The sequence below is a fragment of the Ailuropoda melanoleuca genome, chromosome 15 (assembly GCF_002007445.2).
Source record: "Ailuropoda melanoleuca isolate Jingjing chromosome 15, ASM200744v2, whole genome shotgun sequence".
NCBI lineage: Eukaryota > Metazoa > Chordata > Mammalia > Carnivora > Ursidae > Ailuropoda > Ailuropoda melanoleuca.
Genome location: NC_048232.1, coordinates 24619510 through 24631068, shown reverse-complemented (window position 1 = coordinate 24631068; position 11559 = coordinate 24619510). Strand labels below are relative to the sequence as shown.

The 11559-nt window shown below is 36.7% G+C and overlaps 1 protein-coding gene across 1 annotated transcript in view; it reads left to right on the top strand.

Moving 5' to 3' along the window:
- The window catches only part of MKX (mohawk homeobox), a 51821-nt gene that overhangs the window by 4764 nt on the left and 35498 nt on the right, over positions 1–11559 (top strand). The window contains exon 4 of the mRNA XM_034644370.1: positions 411–475. Coding sequence (XP_034500261.1) covers positions 411–475 — 65 coding nt within the window. The remainder of the gene's footprint in view (positions 1–410; positions 476–11559) is intronic.

The window sequence follows — 11559 nt, the reverse complement described above, 5'->3', positions numbered from 1 at the left end:
TATTTCTCTGTAATCTGCAGTCTCCCCATCATGCAGAAAGAAAAAAAGAAGTTCTCTTTTCAGGGGGCATACGAGGCTTTCAATAAATACTGGCTAAAGCATTTCTGACAGCCGAAATTATAATATTAGAATTGATTAGAATTTTTAAGGTTATTGCTTCTAAATTCAATTAAATAAAACTCAAGAAAAGTTATTCACTCAGTGTTGTCTGTTGAATTAAGCTGTCTAAATTAAAATTACAATGCTTTTCATTATGTTAGGTTAATGGATGACAATTTTCAGATGTTTGATGGAGCGAATTCCCATTATAAACCAACCTCAGGTCCTCTAGTCCTTAGGTGGGTCTGCTTTCTGAGGTATCAGGATGAGGACTCTAGCTTTAATATCCACCTCCATTTCTACTGAATCAGTACTGATATTCTCCAGATGGGACCATCCGTGAAGGAGCCGTCTGCCATCTGGGCCACCTTACAGAGTGAGTCCTCACTGGAGCCATTCCTAACTTGCATTCAAGTTTGATTTACCCTCAAAAGCCTATCAAATTTTCTTTACTGAAGGGGAGAGGGGAGGTTTCTAAGAAGTGTACTGACGAGGGGAAAGTCAGGCAAATCTTGAAATAAAACGTGTGGACTTCCCCTCCTTCTTTTGCTTGGCTTGAGGACAAGTCCCTGTTATGTTCTTTCTTTTTGCAGCTCACAAATGATCAACTTATAAATGGCTAGTGCATTTGAATGNTTAAATGGCTAGTGCATTTGAATCGTTATTCTCTGAGCCCCACTGCTCTGCTGGTATATAATTCATAAATTTAACCGGCTCCCACAGGCAGAATGTTTAAACTTCATCTTGTTAAACTGTCTAAAATCCCTCTTAATTAGACACATCTGGTGTGGCAAAAACATATAAGCGGATAGAACTCTTTTCTATGTTAGTGTGAATTAATTAGATTAGCTTCCCCTCTACTTGACTGAGGTGAATATCCCTGAAGAAATGGAGATTTTGATTGAGAGAAGAAAGAAGTCACTTATTTGGTGCATGGAATTCTTTGGAAGGTAGAGTCCATTTGGATGGCCTGCCACAGTTGGAGCAAAATGACAGAACTAGGGATTTTGGTGACTAAGGAAAGAGGAGCTGGGAAGTAGAAATAAGTTTGGGAAGATGGCAGAGGGTAAATGCCATTTCCAAACATTTTTTTTCGGCTAAGGATGCCCCGCAAGAGGAGAGAGCTGTTCTTTTTTCTCTCTCTTCCTTCATATGCATGTACTTTAGAATCTAAGCTGGCATTTTCAGTGGTAAAACCCAGGTATGCACATGAGTTCAATAAAGCATTGGATTACCCTGGGATTTAACCTTAATTTATAGCATGACTTCTTTGGAGAAGTGCACTCTCAGTTCTAAAAGCTGACTTCACAGGTGCATTTCTGAGATACAATCCACTCATATACGACATACTCTTTCATGCATTCATTCCACATACAGAAATGTTTATTAAGAGCCGCTCTACACAGGCCCTGTGCTAGGCTCACTGGAGCCCTGTGTTTTGTGTTAGGCTGCTCATCAAAGAAACCATAGTTAAATGAAGCAGAAGAAAGATTTAAACAGCTGTCTTGGCAGATCTTTTTGAACAGTGAATAATCACTGCTACTTTATATGTTTCATCAATTTTAGGTTTTGTGTTTGTGGGTAGCTTAAAGAAAGCTTCATGGTCAGGAGAAGGCTTTGTCAAGAGCCAGCTGTTAAAATAGTATGTGCTTCTGTGTAAATGCTAGTTTCTCTGTGGGATTTTGTTGACCAGTAAGTCCACTTTGGATGCTTTTATCTTCTTTTATTTCCCTTTTTGTGCCTGTCACTTCCTTGTTTTTAGTGAAAGAATTAAGCTTTGCCCTTTTGGATTATTCCAGACATTCTTTTCCTGGCATGCAAAATGATTGCTGATGTACTCCAACAGAGAATAATAAAACCCTCTATCACCAGCCCAGTTAGTGACACTTAAAGGATACTTGAAAGGTTATCCAATTTCTTGTCTTGTATCCTTACTACAATAATACCTCACCTATCAAACACCATCTGGGAATGAGGTATTACACATAAGTGAAATTTCCAGATAGAAACTTAAGTACTGATTTTAAAAATATAGCATTTTCTGCTCTCCTAAGCTTATAATATTAAACACAGCATGTGGGGTGTACTTCAATATCCTCTCTTCTCTCAACTACCTCCTCCTATTGCTTTGTATATGATATTCCACCCTTTCAAATCAGTAATTTTAGGATTAACCACAATCCTAAACTTGCCCCTAACACCTTTGAATAAAGAATGATGTCTTTCTGATAGCCTGTTGAAAGGGGTTCTTTCCTAATTACTGATTCCAAAGCAGTAATCTTATAAATGAGATCTACAGAAGTTTTGACTTTTGGGTGGGTGTGGGGCTTCTCTAGAATTATTAAAACTTAAGCACGATATTCTAAACACCATAGATTTTTAAATATTTATCAGTGATGATGAAGACCAAACACATTTATATGGACTATTTAAAAGTAGCTTGATTTTTAAAATTAAATTTCCCTAATGGATTCCCTTGCAAAATTTAAATGAAATTGCGTAAGTGTTCCACGTACTGTTAAAAACTGCGAGAGTAATGGCAAACAAAAATAGAAAAAAAGAACAATTGTTCAGGGGTAGATTTTCCTTCACTTTTCTTTGTTATTTGGTATCATATGAGAGATTGAAAAACCTGAATGTAAATATTGAGACTTACAGCCCCTACAAACAGCATGGCTTACAAACAAATCGAAAGTATATGGCAGCTTAGTTTAGAAAATGTACACATTTTTTAGGACTAGGTTTAGTCCTAATGTGTTCTGTCCTTTCACATTGTGTTTCTTCCATGCAGTACCAAGAATGATGGCAACACTAATATCACGTGTGTGAAGGTTAGACATGCTGTTTTTCTGAAATACAGCTGCATTCTGTCTCTCTTTTGTGCTGCTACTCACTGCCTTATGTGTATTAAAAGTTCTTGGAGACCCTGAAGTGGTGTTTTATTCATTTTATAGCCCCCTTAGCACTAAGTACAGTGTCTTGCCCATATTTGCCCCATAATTGTTTCTTAAATGAGTTAGTGTTTTAATGATTTGGTCTGTTTGCCTTCCAAACCATAAAAGACATTTTAATGTACAAGATATATGTTGATCTGTGTCCGTGAACATGACAAGAGAAAGAAAATGATCTCAAATCAGTTTAAACGGCTTTACAAAAAAGGTAATTGTGAAAAAGTTAAAGCCAGAGGAAAATATTAAACAAATGTAGCTGAAAACTCTGAGATGTTTAAGAGGTTCAAAACAATAATTTAGAAAGTATAAAATGAAACTAACCCACTTTTCAAACAAACAAAAAAAGCGACTTTCAGGAAAATGCAAGGATGATGATAAATGGAAAAGATGAGCTAGTTTTTAAAAATCCACCAAAGAATAAAAAGTGTAGCAGATAGACAAATAAAAACAAATATTTGTTGTCTGTCTCTATCTAGCACATAGCCTTGTAGGTCAGATCTGAGAATTAAAGCACAGATTTAGATCCCACTGACTTCAACTCTTCTGCCACGTCTCTCAGGATCAATAGGACAGCTTTGATTTTTTAAGAATGACTGTTTTTAATCCAGTAACAAAATTGGAGAAAGTCTAGGCAGAAATTTTACATTTTACGTTTCCTTTTTCTTCCGTATATTGGAGTAAAGATCCTGTACATTTACAACTTTTCCTGTTAAAAACAAGTTTATCAACCTGAAATTTTGATTCTCTAACTTGCCGTTACCTTTCTACTGGCATGCGGTCAGTTGTCATCGACTGTCTGAAACTGTCTGCATTTCAAACAGTCACCTTCTGGTGCTGTTCCATAAAAGTGCTTGCTCATGTCACTATATTTAAGCCTGTGTCAGTATTTCCATTAAGAAACTTTTTTTTTCATTCCCTAGGGCTTCTAAATAAGTCATAAAAATTCAAGCCCAACTCAAAGCTGGCATTAAAGGGCCTTTTTTTCTTCTCTTATGTATAAGGAACATAAGTGCGTAACTCCCACTAATTCTAAATTTGGTTAGGTTTGTAAACTCTTTACACACTGGAGAGACCGAATAAGGCTCATTGACACCTCTCCAGTCTGGGACTAAAAAGGATGTCAAAAAGTTTGTACTGTCTGTGAAAATAACAAGACATTCTATTTAATGAATATGGAAGTGGTTTCTTTTCTTTCTTTTTTGGTTAGCTGCAGTGAGTTTTTCCTTTCTGCCTCCCTACTTTGTTTCTAAAATTAAACAGGTATTTTTCTATGTCAAAATGTGTCTTGTTGATGTAACAGAATTTGTACTCAGAATAAATATGTGTTTTCTTCCAGACTAGAATTTGGGTACTTTTAAATTTTGGAAGCTTCTGTTCTTGTTTTCTATTAGAAATTATATCATTTATAATTGTGAGTTTTGGGGAAGCAAAAAAGTAACAATTTTGTTCACACACAAAAGAAATCGTTCTTTCACAAAATATGAATTTTCTCTTAGTTTTCAGTTTAGGTAAAGGATGGCACGTTTAAGGTACAGCTGCATAATGTTCCTTTTCTCCTCTTCTGCTTTAACAACGTTATTACCCAATTTCTCTCATTTTCATTGTACTAAAGAAGGAAATAGTCAAAGGATTTTTATAAATCTAACAGTGAAATTTAAAGGATCCTCTAGTTCAATTCTTGGATTTGCAGGTTAGAAAATTGCTTTAGGCACTATCCTAGGCGTTGAAATTGTTAGTTTTTTGGAATTGAGTTGCTTGGTTGCTTGAAGATATGATCCAGATCCTTGGCACAGTAAGTCTAATTGCTTTGGGCAATTTCAGGTACTTAATTGACTTCTACTTTTAAATAAAAGTAAATACCTAAGTCATTGGTGTTGAACTTTTGAGAACTTAGGCTAGGTATGTGTGCTTTTTAAAAATTTTCTCTATTTTGGGGCGCCTGGGTGGCGCAGTGGTTAAGCGTCTGCCTTCGGCTCAGAGTGTGATCCCGGCATTATGGGATCGAGCCCCACATCAGGCTCTTCCGCTATGAGCCTGCTTCTTCCTCTCCCACCCCCCCCCCCGCTTGTGTTCCCTCTTTCGCTGGCTGTCTCTGTCAAATAAATAAATAAAATCTTTAAAAAAAATTTCTCTATTTTAATGGCTGCAGTGGAAAGATCCTTACATAGGTTTATGGACTGCAGATTGTAATAAACATCGTTACCTAGGGGTCATCCTTTGGTTGCTAAGGGAAATGTGAGTAGTTTCCAGAAAATGCCTTAAAGTTAATACCGCTGGTTTGTGTGTGTGTCTGCATGTGTGTGTAGTCATAGTGGTAATAGAAACTGAGTGTAGTTAGGAAAATAAAGTGTCTTTTGAAACTGACCGGTGGTATCTTCCCTCTGCCTTGTATGAACACTGGTGACATTGAGTCCTTACCTGATAATGGTCAGAAAGAACTTGAGTGATAATAACAACCCAAATGGAAATGGTTTTGGGGGAAAATGGTTTAGTCTCAGGTTGAAGCAGCCACATTGCTCATCCACTTCCAACAATTTGAGGTCTTCCCCATCTGAAAAGTGAGCCATGAACTCTTTTTCTCAGGCAAGTAGGACACTGTGGTGCAAGATAGGCTGAGTTACTGCAGAGTCAAATTCACCTCCAGCATTTCCTCGGGCCGGGCACATCACTAGATGAGCCTAGAAAAAAACAAAACTAAAGTTCGGACTTCTCTGTCTCACAGATTTGGGCAGCCCTGTAGTGATGGACTGTGGCCAGGATGCTCTCCAGCACGTGTTGTGTCTCCCACTGTCCCTGAACTGCAGAAAAGGTTAAAAACAATTTCTCTTGCCCACCTGCTCCAGCGCATTTTTGATACAGTGACCAAGGTGAACATCTTTGACAAAAAGAATGCGTTCCCTTTTTGGTGCCATTATATACACTGCCCACACACACACACACACACACCAAGTAGTACACACAAGCAATTTTGCCTTTGATCAGTGTGATGAAATAAAAAAAGAACAAGAAAGTTTTAAATGGTGATTTTGGGAGAAATATTTGGTAATATAAAATTAAAACAGAAAACAACACAAATGAAAATGAAACCTTTTCTAGTGCCGAAAAGGTGGTTAGAGACAATCATTCATGAAGTGGGATTTCCAAGAAAGAGTTTGCTCTTTAAATTTTCACATCGTTGCTTGTGTATTCAAAACTTAGAACTGATAGTCCCTTCGACTGAGCCAGACTCAGGTTATGGTGGACAAAGCTCTCAGTATGGCAGAGACATTTCAAGTAAGAATGCCCTGTTCTGCCAAGACTGTCATTATGACACTAAAATGTACCCTTTTGCTAAGGGCCAGAATTCAGTCTCTCCTTCCAGTTTCTACACTGATTTAGACAACAGATGCATAAAAGGCAACGTGGTATTCAGGATCATTTGTCACATGGCTTCAGGGCAAGAGGATGGCTATCTGGCAAGACGGAGAATTCCTTAAATGTTACTGGGTCTTACATTTCTAAATGTAAAATCCCTGGCCAGAAGTTATTTGGTGCCAAGTGCCTTTGGTGTGATGTCTTCACAGAGCACAAAGCTAGATGGTTGCAATATTGTGGCTGCTTGAGAACCCACATAGCTTTTGCTAGTTTGCAACTGAGGTTGAGTGCCATTGTTGTTTTGCATTTTCTTTTATCGTTGTCTTGACCGCATTTTTTTCTCTTGGTGTTTTTTTGCTTTTTGTTTTTTGTTTGTACCCCACCCCCCTTCCCCCTCTCCTTTAATGCTTTCTGAGCTGCTAAATCTATCCAGCTGGATCAAGGAGTTTTTTCACAACCTTGTCAGTAGTGCAATTGGTCTTGTCTTAGTTTGTGTCTCCTGGGTTCCTTTACTTCAGACCTTTTCAGAAATATGACACCAATTCAGATTTACTCATAACCCATGGGGCCTCCGGTTTATCTAACCTGTGTACTTTTTTCCTTTGGAAGATTTTTTTGTTTATATTCTTTTCTTAAAATGTGCTTTAAAAAGTATAAACGCAAATCATCTGGAATAGTAATTTTCAACTATCTTGAAAGGTGTTTGAGGACTATTTCATGGTTACTATGATTGAAACAGTAAAATTTAGTTTATAGTTACAATAACTTTCCTCTCATTAGGAAAATATAAAAAAGCTCAACTTTATGATTTCGTGACATATTACCAACCCCCAAATACCGTTCCTAGTCCCCACCCCCGACATACACACTCAGTGAAATGCTAATAGGAAGCCAGAACAGAAAGATAAAGGCAAATGATCTATCTATGTTCTATTTGACCTGATCCTGTCTCTCAAGTGCTTTAACTAAAATGATAGTGTAAAGGTCTGAGTAGGGCTCTGTGGAAGCAATACAAGTTTAATCTGTATTTTGACTGTAGTTAAATTCCTACTGTTTCATATATGGTTTGGAAAATGACTTTGCGGGGTTTAAATTTTCTCTGTAGTGAGCCTCCTTACTTGACCTGAAATTGCTCACCTGAAGATTAGGCCACAGGAAGTTATAATGTGGAAAGAGCAGAGAGCATTGCTTTGAAACCAGGAGCACCATATTCAGCTGGAACTGTTAGCAGTTAGGTATGCGTTCCAAGGCAAGTCCCTTTATTAGCCAGCGCCTTGGTTCCTTCATCTGTAAAATAGGGCAGCATAAGCACAGAATCTAAGATTCTGTGAAAAAGTATAGGGAGAAAAGGAAGCCTAAGGTTGACAGAAAGTCATAGTTAAGTGCCTGTCATTTTATCACTCCTAGCTTGGGCTCTGAGCTCAGGAACGTTTCAAAAAAGCTTCAGGGAGCATGGCAACAGTAAGCCCCCATGGTGTCAGGTAAAGGACTTTGCCCAGGGAGGATGTCGGGCCCTGAGAGTAGGTTAGGAGGCCAAGAGGGGCGAGGAACTAATGAAGCATCAAACTTTACATCAGAATCAGGGGATGTACTGTATGGTGATTAACATAATATAATAAAATAAAATTAATTATAAAAAAAAAAAAAAGAGGGGCGAGGGCTTGTAATTAAATATGTCGATCTGTTCTTTATGTCTTGTGTCATTTTTAGGAAGACCTATCCCAAGATTAGAAAAGTTTGCTATTACATTTTCTTCTACTGCTGTCCTTATTTTAATTGTACATTTATATACTTAAAATGGACCTAAATTTTTTTTGTAAATTATATGAAGTAATGATCTGACTTCTGTTTTTTCCCCAACACAATTTGTCCCAACACAATTTATTGAGTAGTTCCACATTTCCTTACTGATTTGAAATGCTACCCTTATACGCTACCTTCCTATGTGTCTATTTCTAGACTCTAATGTATTCCACCAAACTTTTAAAATACTCCTACATCAGTACACACTGTTTTCATGACTGTAGCCTTATTGTGCATTTTGACATATAGCAGGGTATGTCTACTCTCAATTTTTTCAAAATATTCTCATCAAGGCTCTTGAATTTGCTTTTCCAGTTTAACTTTGGGTAAGATTGACAAGTTCTGTTTTAAAAATTTCATTGGAAATTCATCTGGGATTGCACTGAATTTATGTATTAATTTGGGGAGTATTTTTATCCTTCTTATGTCAAGTCTTTCCCCTCGGAGCATAGCATATTTTTCCACTTATTCTGATTATTTTTCAGGACATTCAACAAATTTTTACCGTTTTCTTTACATAAGATTTGCATACTTCTCATTAAATTTTTAGATGTTTTATTTTGTCATTCTTATTGTTTCCATTGTGTATGAGTTCTTATCTATTACATTTTATCATAGTTATCACTGATACATAGGAAATCTATTGGGTTTTGTGTATTTTTCTTATATTGTCTTATATTTTCTTTTATTGGATTGTCAGACTGTGCACAAACATACAACCTTCAAATAGTAACAGTTTTATGTATTTATTCTCCTCTTTTCTCTCTTTCTCTCCCTCCCTTCCTCCAGGACCTCCATTGACCAAATTTTCCAAAACAATGTTGAATAATAGTAGTGACGGCAGGCATTAAAGGGAATTTTTCTTATATTTTACTATTAAGTATAATGTTTGCAGAAAATTTCTGATATAATGACTTTATCAAGGCAAGGGGTTCTCTTTCCATTCCTAGATTATTTAGTAAGAGATTCTCCCCACTCCCAAAATGCACACATAACAAATAGGTTATTATAATTATCAGATGCTAATTCCACAATTTTTAAGACCATTTGACTGTCCTCTTTTAGTTTACTTGTATAAAGTAAATTTCCTAATGTTTAACTTTCCTTGAATTCTTGGGAAAAATTCTACTCCATCACAATAAATCATTATTTTAATATATTTCTGGATTTGATTTATTAACATTTTATTTAATCATTTTATATCAAAATTCTCAAGTGAGATTTGTCTATAACTTTCTTTTTTTCTAATGCTCTCCTTGCACAATTTTGATATTAGAGGTATGCCAGTCTTAGGGAATGAGCAAGAAATTACTTCATCTTTTTCTACTCTGGAAAAGTTTAAACAATGTAAGGATTAGCTTTTCTGCATATGTTGAGTGTTGGAAAGAGTTCACCTGTGAAATCATCTTGGCCTGGGATCCCTTGGTTTTCTACTCTCCCTCTCACACTCTTCATCTTTCCCTCTCATGTCATGAATAGTCATCTCAACTTTCCTTTCCAGATCACTCATTTGGTCTTCAGCTTTGCCCTGTCCATTCTATTGACCAACCTTTCTACTGTAGTCTTTCTTTTAATTTTGGTGTCTTGTTTTTATTTTCCAAGAACATCATTTTTTTTCTTACCACTCCTTTTTCATAGCAGTCATGACCCCTGTGGAGATCAGAAGTTACCTGAATCTCTACTCTGCATCTCTTCATGGCCTAATGCCTTTGCTAGGAGTTGTCTTTGTATAGGCCCCCTAACTTGTTTAAAGAACATTTGTAGAAACTGTGTCCTGGGTTCAGGTGACCTAGAGGTGCTCTGTAGGCTCAGGAAGGAAAAGCATGGCCTAGCTCATTTGATGCCTGTGCTTTAACTGGTAACCTTCATGATTCTCCCTATGGCCTGCTTTATTCTCTGTGAACTGCTAATTTGCAGTGTCTTCCCTGGTGGGAAAGCAGCTCACACTCTGTCACAGGCTGGGCCTCCACCTGTTTTGAGTTGTGGTTCTCTGTTTAGATTTCCTCGTCAATTTAATGCCACATGCATTTCATCTTTCATGAATTTCTCGACTTTTTTGATTTGACGATGGTGCCCTTTATTGTTTTCAAGCATTGCTAGGCACTTATTTGTTTTTAAATTTACATTATGTAATTTTAATGGGCTTTTGAGAGAGAAGTAAATAAAGCTTATTCAGTGTACCGTCTTGAAGGGAACTCTGTAATATAGACTGTTGTCAGCAAATGATTTTATCATAGCAGATGTTTGTTGCTGATAGTTCTTAGTGGGAATTTGCACACATTCAGAATTATGCACAGATTCTGAATATCAAAGGAATAATAAATGAAGAGTATATACAGAATGGAACATGGAACTCCTGGAAAATTTTGCTAGGTTTCGTATGTAAACATGACACATTATGATGGTAACTCTTTCCAAACTACAGTGCTTGAAATAAAGAGCTAAATATAATTTAAATTAAAAAATGCCTGTAATTATAATATGATATAGTAGCACTTGGCAGTTGTAGACCTAATAAATACTACACTTTTGCAAAGTGATTAGAATCTGAATGGATACATTTTACCCTGTAGTTAAGCATGGGGCAGCGCATGCTAGAACTAACTTTTCTTTTCACCCTTCCAGTGGAAAACTGAAGTTCTTTGTTTGAGTAAGTACTATTGGGAATTTTTAAGTAAAAACGAGGAGCTAAGAATTCCATTCCTTCTTTCCAATCTTTCCAACTAATGGAGAATTAAATAATCATATGCTTCAGGTTGTTTGGGTTTGGGGGTTTTTTTACCCTTTTGTACTTGGATTACTTTAATAATTTTTAGCTAGTGCTATAAATGTAACTGATTAAAGTTATACATCAAAATAGATACCATGGGAGGAAGAGGGTTATATTTCAAAAATATCATATTAATGAATTGCATATTAGAATTTGCATATTTGATTTATTTTGAAAATGTCAGAATATCTTGGCTTTCTCTAATATCTCTCTTTTCCTTCCTCTCTTCCTTCCTTCTTTTCTTCCCTTCCTTCTTTCTTCCCTTCCCTTCCTTCTTCCCTCCATCTCTCCTCTCCCTCTCTCTTTTTTTAAACAGTAAAGTGCATGGTCTTTGTTCAGGGCTCTGCTATCCAGATTCTTTGACTGTGGCTGAGCTGCGTATTTTGCCACATTCCCATGTCTCTGGGCAATAGTGGACTGACCACAGAGTACTTTTCTAGGAATTTTCTTTCTTCCCTCAGGGATATGCTTGATTGTCCAGCTGTCAACATGTGGAAACTGTGCTATTTTATAGAGTAATTAATTTAAAATAGGCCACTGTTTGTAATGTCTTTCTTAGAGCAGCACCTTCTTTTCTTTGGA